At 33.3% G+C, this 9211-nt stretch overlaps 1 protein-coding gene across 1 annotated transcript in view; it reads right to left on the bottom strand.

The window, feature by feature from the left end:
- The window catches only part of LOC106464909 (proto-oncogene tyrosine-protein kinase receptor Ret-like), a 39699-nt gene that overhangs the window by 26431 nt on the left and 4057 nt on the right, over positions 1-9211 (bottom strand). The window contains exon 2 of the mRNA XM_013925084.2: positions 3327-3407. Within this exon, the coding sequence (XP_013780538.1) occupies positions 3327-3407 (81 nt within the window). The remainder of the gene's footprint in view (positions 1-3326; positions 3408-9211) is intronic.

Genomic DNA, 9211 nt, shown 5'->3' with positions numbered 1-9211 from the left:
AGTTTGGCTTTCTACCACGACCGCTTCTATTATGAATAACACTAGTTTCACGTACCCTCTTCAGCGTTTCCATACATCTATTGAAAAGTGAAATTTTGCCTCAATCTGTCGCATGTCGTAACCTTCACCAACTCACAACATTGATTTCTACACGTTTATCATACGGCGTTTCTGATCTGAAAACCATATGTGCATATACCACATTACCGCTGGAAATAGTATGTTCGTCTGTATATGAATTACGCTGAAGTGGCATTGTCTTATTGGTTGACAGTTACTGGCAGTGTAAGCTATCAGCACGTGACTTTACTCTGGTGTATTTTTGGTACAGTTGAGGGGGAGCAATTCCATATTATTGGCATTTTATACCCATTTTATTTAAAGTTTCCATAGTTATTCCCTATACTTAACATGAAAATTAAGCAGTTTATTATGTATACTTTCTAAGTTGCAGAGTTTTATGTAAGTAGCATTTAAGCTTTAAAAATTACATGTAATTATACTTTATTGAACAACGCGTGAACTAGTTACTAATTAAAATAGCGTAACATTTTTATATTTCAAGCTTGTTTAATTGTAGTTAAGCGCAAAGCTACACAATTGGTTATCTGTGCTCTGCCCACCACGGGTATCGAAACCCCGTTTCTAGCGTTATAAGTCCGCAGACATAACGCTGTGCCCGTGCGGGGCGGGGGGGGGTGTGGCTATATATTTCAACTTCATATTTTAATATCTAAATATCATACAAATATCATTACTCTGGAGTTACTTAACAAAAAAAATCAAAATAATAAACTAAACAAAAAGTATGTTAACAAATGACATTAGAATGAAAACACCAATATTTTATAAATTATTTAAATCATGGGACTATTACGGACAACTGTAGATTGAAATTATACGCGAAATCTTAAGTGAAATATCATCATCTGCTTTCATTTAACATAAAACGATATACGTCCCATCTCGAAACATATATTAGTAGACACCCGATGGTTTGAGGGCTTATAACTTTAAAAGAAAATGGTGTTTAGTTCCTGCGGTGAGCACAATGCGGATAGCACATTTTTAGTTTTTATTCAAAATGTACATATATAAACATTTATTGATAAGTTGAGAGGAATAATGTTATTTAGCTATTTTATATTTATGAATATTTACTTGTAAAATTTCGAAATTATTTCTTGCAGCTCAACAGGATCGGAGACGTTTATAAGTTTAAGCAATTTATTTTTCTACTATCACCTACTAAAATGCTGAACTCATTTTCTATCTTCTCTGTAGTTAACGGGCTCGGCATGGCCGCGTGGTTAGGGCACTCGACTCGCAATCTGAGGGTCGCGGGTTCGAATCCCCGTCACACCAAACATGCTCGCCCTTTCAGCCGTGGGGGCGTTATAAGTGACGGTCAATCCCACTATTCGTTGGTAAAATAATAGCCCAAGAGTTGGCGATGGGTGGTGATGACTAGCTGCCTTGCCTCTAGTCTTACACTGCTAAATTAGGGACGGCTAGCGCAGATAGCCGTCGTGTAGCTTTGCGCGAAATTAAAAAAACAAACAAACTGTGGTTAATGGAAACTCCAAAATTTATCTTTAATAAGATTATAAACAAAAACTCAATTTCAGAGAAGATTTCCAGGATCCCCCCCAAAAATGAACAATGGGATTTCAAACTCACACGGGAAAATGTCCCAGAATTATGTTTAATGTTCATTATTTCATTATAAGCAATATTATTTTTTATACAAAAAAGCATTTTTAATTATGAAATTAGTAATTGGTTTCATTTATTAAATAGCAAGTTCACTTACTCTAAGAGTTTAATATACGGCGGCAACTAATATATACTAAAATTGCAAAGTAATTTTTTAAAGAAATGGCGTCTAAGACTGAAAACGTTGCCCTCTTAATTTTTTTTTTCGTTTTGCTTGCTCTTAAAAAACCTTCAGTGACGTCTGATTCAAAACCGATTATCTTTAACAGGCTCCACACATTAAAATATCTTTTTTTTATCGTCTAAATATCTCCTCTTGAGATTTAGGCTTTAGTTATGTGAATATCACAGAGTTTTCTTAGCTTTTTTAGTCATTACAGTCTGATATCCTATCTTTCTGGTCGTGAGACAAGTTTTTCTTTGTCTGGCTGCCTTTCCCTGTCAAAGGCGACCTTCATGTCTAATGATTTACATCTAGTTTCACAGATAAAATCTTACACGTGGGGGCACTACCTTGATGACATTGACATTTTTATTTGACAGATGTAAGGGCGAAGATATATTTTAACAGTGAATTGTATGTGCCTTTAAATTATATAAATGCATACTCGGTTTTCTTATTTAACTTATACTAAAGTGATTAATAACTGTGGTTAATTAAACATGGGAAATAAAAAAACATTTACGTCAATCTGATGCGTACACATAATCTGTAGAATGCAAAATAATGATTTCAATTTCGTCAGATGTATAGCTTTCACTGTTATAAAGATCATAACTGACGATTAGACATTTGGTTACTCTGTTAACTTACGAAACTTACAAACTAATATTTTTTATTTTGTATAATACAATTGAAATGTACAGTCTTGCTTGCCATCTCTATGATAAATTAATTATAAATTAATTCAAATAAAACACGCCTTTTCTGATTACTATATTTATTAGTGGAACTCAATGTAAAATAGGTAATTTTTTCCATAGCAGAATGTTGATTTAAATTATATTTAATAAGTTTGCGAGGCTAGTTGTAAACTTTACAACTTCATCTCACGCTTGATCTAACATATCATAATCAAAGTACATTTTTTACACCAGAAGCTGGAACTTAACTACTAAAAACTATTTTCTTCAACTGAACAATGAAAATCAATGTCAACTTTACCGAACAGTTTTTATCTGAACCACTTAGCTAATCCTGAAAATTGTGGCTTTTAAAACTGATTACCACGTCATTTCGCTAATCTTTGTCGTTTGATATTATAAACACTATACGAAATAAAATTAAGAGAAATATTTAATACGATATGAATAACTACACATTGAATTAAAATCCAAAAAATCGATAAATCGTTTATTATAGTGTTCGTGCTACCAATCCTGGGATGACACGACTCCCATTTTGTCTTCAGATTATATCACTTACTGATTCGATATTTTAAAAATCGTTTAAGTTTTTGTTACTATTTGAGTACAATTGTCGCTTGCTGGTTTGACGGAAGTTTGGACAACCAAAGATGTTAAAGTGGTGGAAACCGGACATACTGAAAGACATTTATTAATAGAAGTTAAGAAGAAAATATTGGATTAAGATATAAAAGAGAACATACCGACTGCTTCGTTTTCAGGGATCAACCATTTCCGCTTGAACTCGAACACCGGTGGAGTATTTTGTCCAGGGAATCCTTCACCTGCAAAATGGGGTTTATGATCTTATTTCAAGTTTGAAAAATCTATGGAAATACAGTGTCATACCGCAAGAATAATAAAACAAAACCTAACTACGAACAGACTTAAACACAATGGTGTTATTTATTGTCATTACAACTATGTTAATGTACGAGAAAATACAAAGCATTCTGTGTTTTAAAAAATCTATTACTTGTCACACGGAATCACATGGAATGATCAGTACATAAAAAATATATGTGCCTAACATTAACTCTTTGTTTCTTAATTACCATATTACTTGGCATTTATATCAAACGTAAGAAGATGAGCCTCCTCAGTATTATCGAAATTTATTTTGTTACAATTGCGTATGTCAAGTAAAAATTAAAAATGACGGGCAGTTCGTTAAAAAGAATGCTTATTGTACCAACATCACGAAAACCTGATGATGGTATACAGGTTATTTGAACAATAAAACTCACCTGTACGATGACAAATGAGTTTTCAATAGTATTGTTTAACGTACTTCTGTGAGTAATAAACATATATATATATATATATATACACTCACTGCATAAATGCTACAGATTCTTCAGATTCTATATATATATATAGATATACTATGGTGATTAAAAAACAATTAAACCACCATACATAAAATACTTTGTTGTTGCTAAAGTTAATATTTGTTTACTCGTACAAACCCTCAAAACTACATAAAACTAGGAAACCACTGTATTACTAGAATTCCTAAAAGGCAGAGTATTGAAATTAAAAAAAAGGAAGAAAAAGTTACTTCTAAATCTTCTCATCGCAAATATAAGCCTGGTGCAATAAATTTTTTCTCTTATTTCTTTAAAAGAAAACAAGTCTGCACAAAAATCACATTAGTTAGATTATTAAGTCTGTAATTATTCAATCAGGTACTAAAGTAATTTTCATACATATTACTGTCAGTATTAGCCCATTAGTCTTCTCGTTGAATTAAGTAACCACTGAAACTTAACTCATACTGTAGTCCTAACATACATTGTTAAATTGGGCAAAATTGTATTCAACTTCCAAACACACTATCAATTCTACAAATAATAAACACTCGAAAAAAGTATCATGTTTATATTATATACACACACACTGATTTCATAGATATTCATATATATATGTATATATATATAAATTCTGCAAGTATTCTTTAAAATAAATGATAACAGAAGCATCAGTAAGTTTTCAGAGTATTTTAATCAGATCAAATGCTATAACGCCTAATAACTAGATGTACTTCCGCAGGGTCCCCGAAAGTGTTTTGTTTCAAAAGTAAATAAAATCAAAATTAAGAATAATAAATATTTTTATTTCTTACTTTCGAAGTTCGTATGTCATGCTGTGTTGTAGCCTACAGCGTGCATAATTCTTCTCGTGATTCATGGAATGAGCACGTTTTACTGACGTTACGACAGTACAAATTGCAACGTTAAGCGTCCATTATGTGACGTCATTTTATTGTATACTGACTGAGTGGCAGACAACACACTAATGTACAGTGGTGCGAATGGTTAACACAGGTAACCCTTTCAGGCAGCCTTCGGGCTCCTGTCGGGGAAATAATAGTAAAGATCGTTCATGCAACTTTAAAACAAAATTCTATATTTATGAAACAGTAACTGATGTAAAAATCATCTATATTCTGAAAGATGCATTGAAATAAAATAAACAGGTTATTCTTTTACACAGTTTTAAACAATATAAGTTTTGGTCCCGTTTTGTTTGTAGTTATGCATAAAGCTGTACTGTGCCCACCACGAGTATCGAAACCCGGTCTTTAGCATTATAAGCCTTCAGATTTACCATTAAGCCACTGGGAATCAGTATCTTTTTTATTCTTATCAAAATTTTCAACGAATTAGTGTACTAATTTGTACCATGAAATGTCTAAAATCACAATTATTGTTTTCTACAAACTTCGTGTGTATGTTTTATTCACCCTGCTATTTCCTCATTTCTGTTGTCCTTCCTAAATACATTGCATTTGCATCATGCATAGGAGTTTTATCTTAGTTAGACGTTTAAGTAAAGAAACCATTGTTCAGCCATAGCATAAGTCGATCAACAAAAATATTCGAAATCCTACTCTCCATCCTATGATATTGTTTTAACATCATACGTTTTGTATTAGTGTCAAGTTGTATCTTATTCATCCACATAGATGATAGAAGTGACGAACGTATGAATACTATAATTGTAAATTCACATTTTAAAGACGATATCACAGTATCACGAGAATACAATGTTGAATGATCTTCTCTAATATTAAATGTTTTGGAAACAGCTACATAGGAACGTTTTGCTATTTTTACTTTGAAATATATTGAAACTAACAGTTAGTGCAGTATATGTTATGTGCATTTATAAATCAATCATTCATAAAAGTAGGCTAAAAAAAAAAGATAAACTTCAATACAAAAAACCGAAAACCTAAGCGCTTTCAGACTATTATCTTCAGTGGTGAATTGGAAGAAGAGTGTATCCTTCAAAAGTGCTCAGGTTATCTGGTATCTTGAATTATTATCGTTCCACGTTTTGTAACAGTCAAGAGGCAACACGCACACGAACTTGGCTGCTGTGCGGTTTACCGAATGTTGGAAAATGGGCTGTTTGCAAACCATATCCAATTAATAGTGTGTATCAACTTCTTTAAAGAGTCACGAAATGTTCAGAAAGATCAAACAGCAATGTGTGTTACGTGTAAGACACCCCACCAAGACACACATTCAAATTAATAACGCCAGCGTCTTCCATGCACCTTGCCTGAGATTCACTGATGTAAGAACACACCATGGTATTAAAAACAAATAAAGTACTTGATTAGCATTATGAGCATCGATTAGATGTTAATTAAAAACAACCTGCTGCTAATAGTAATTGTTAACAGATGAGATATAGAGTAAAAGAATACGTTACAAGAATGAAATGAGGCTTAATAAAAGCAAAACTACAGTACCAAAAAGAGAAAGAGCCCTTGTCCTCGGAGTACAGGGCAGTGGTTTCCAAACTTTTTCCCCGACAACACCCTAACCCACTTACTTTGATTGGCGCGACACCTCTGCTGTCACATACAACGTTATTATTGGGTTTCGTAGAATATTTTTATGTCCTTAATTAATCTTCGTCTGGTAAAACTCTCGCGACATCCCTAGCATCTTGCCGCGACACAATGTTATACGATATCAATATGCGCGCTGGATACTAATGAGAATTTTTAATTCAAACACTGAGACGCGGTGACAAATAATAACATCTTCGTCCAAACAACATACAAAAGAAAGGTTTTCATCGTTACATAAAATGGAAATAAGACAACAACTATATGTTTGTGCTAAAGGTTTAATTGTTTATGTTGCAGTGCTTTTCCAGTGGTAATGGCATCTTGTAAGGATACCTATTTTACCGACACAGAGCAATAAATAACCCACACAGAGATGAACAGTTTACATTTTAGACGGTCTTACGCTGGGTATGAATTTTAGCTTTATTATACAGTTTCTGAATGTGGTTCAGCAAAATTGATTAGGCTTGACTGCTTAAATTGTCAACTGAAAGAGTAACAATAAATTATTTCTGTGATTATGGTTAAATTGGAAAATATGGTTCTGAAAAAGTTTAGTTTTCAAATACTTTATACTCGTTGGTTTGTCAAATCCACATGACGTGATCAAAAGAGGAGCTTTAAAATTTTATCTTTAGTTTCTCTAAGGACTCCTCTGTATATCGAAAGTTGTATTTTGTTGTTTTTGTTTTTTTCTCAGTACTGCATTGATTCTAAAAATGGCCAGTGCAGCTTATCGAAACTAATATTAACCCTAGGTAACTGATGCCCAATAATTACAAAGCTTTAATACACTGGTAGTTGAATCAGGTGATAGATGGCAATCATAAAAAAAAAGCTTACCAGTCGTTAGAATTTAATAAGTTTTAAATAATCTCACCGTTAAATGCTCTAGCAAATCAGTCAGTTAAGTCATAATTCTTACAATTTTAAAATCAATAGCAGTGGTATACATATAGGCCCACCTGAGTCCAAACTCATGAAGTGTCCATTTGTGAAACATATAAGATTAATACTTTTTGTCCCAAGTGTCCGTCTGATACAACTCGTATAGGCCCAGTTGTAAGATACACACATTAACACCTTTGAGACCCAAGAACACACCTAAAACGCATTTTCAACTCGTGAAATGCCTACGCGCAGTCTTTGAAGTCACTTACGAGGCAGCAAGTGGAGCACCCCCCCCCCTTCTCCATCACCCCGTATCATGGTTTTATTCTATTTATGCTACAGTTTGGTACATTATTTCACTAATGTAACATTAGCAGGGCTGGACTGTATGAAGGAAGGATTATCTTTGCTTCAGATCCGTCGTAGGCCTATGTATACCACTGATAAGTAGTCCTATTTACACCACTGCTGATAAGCAGGCCTATGTACACCACTGATAAACAGGTAACATGGGAATTCAGGAGTGTAAGCATATTGACACCTGTTTGGAATCAAGGACTTAATACGATATCTTGTTTTATATTTCAGTGCTTTTGTTAAATATTTCAAATAGAATACATTCACCTGTCAAGAATATTACAATCACAAAGGTAAGTTACTACAATGTCGTGTCTTTTATAGGATTTGGCATTTTAAATCCACTTATGGCAAAGTCTGGTGTCAGGTGCGTTAATAGAATAATAAGTAGTGTCTACTCGGCATTAAATAAGGATGTTTTTTTTACTTCTCTTCTAAGATCTAAATATGAATGAAACCTGATTAGATACTAATCTGGAAGATCTGAAAAACTTACTGCTGATTATGTACAAACTAAGTTGTACCTAAACTCAAGGATAACATGTCTTTGAGAGCCTGTCTTAAAACCTGATTAAAATTTGAGCTGTATCACTCTTACATTAATATAGGACAAGTCGGTATTTTATTGTTCAAAGCAGTAAACTGTCGTTCAGCCTTGAGACTTGCTGAAATCAAGATAATTATATACATTTCTTTGGCATATTTAGGTATATTGCAAATCTGTTTTTCTTATATGTCTACAATATCTTAATGAGAATACATTATCAGGCCTTTGACGTCAATATCAAATATATAGATGCATAAATTTTGACGACTCGACGATAATACACATAAACAGATATATTAAATAACCTCATTCTAGAGAATACAGCTTTTTTGTTACATTCATATGTACTGAGAATATTAACGTTATTTATGTGGGACATTTCTCTTAGTAGAAAAACTAAAAATGCAGAGCGTGGCCTGATGGTCAGCATTCTTGGCTGTGTATCGGAACGTCTAAGGTTCAAGCCGCGATATGCTAATAAACTCGTTATGATAGTGACAGTCAGTTCCACGATTGGGTTACGAAGATTCGTTAATCGGCAGGTGCTACTGATAAGTTGTCCTCCCTCTAATTAACAGTTCTGAATTAAGAACAACAATTAGAGGGTGGGGTCTCAGACCTCCCTGTTATTTAGCCCATGTGTAACATAATGTTTCGTTCACATTGAAAATACAAAGACGAATAGTTACATTTTTATTCCTGTCTTGATCATCCATTTAACTAACGCATATAAATACATTGTTAATATATATATTTACACATCGATTTCTTTCATTCATTAGATAAATAAGTTATAATTTGCTTTGTAAGAACATAGCTGTAAATGCTTTTTTTTTAATTAATTAAGCACAAAGCTACACAATGGGCTATCTGTGCTCTGCCCACCACGGATATCGAAACCCGGATTCTAGCGTTGTAAGTCCGCA

Source organism: Limulus polyphemus, unplaced genomic scaffold (genome assembly GCF_000517525.1).
Source record: "Limulus polyphemus unplaced genomic scaffold, Limulus_polyphemus-2.1.2 Scaffold64, whole genome shotgun sequence".
Lineage (NCBI taxonomy): Eukaryota > Metazoa > Arthropoda > Merostomata > Xiphosura > Limulidae > Limulus > Limulus polyphemus.
This window is presented reverse-complemented; position numbering and strand designations above follow the sequence as displayed.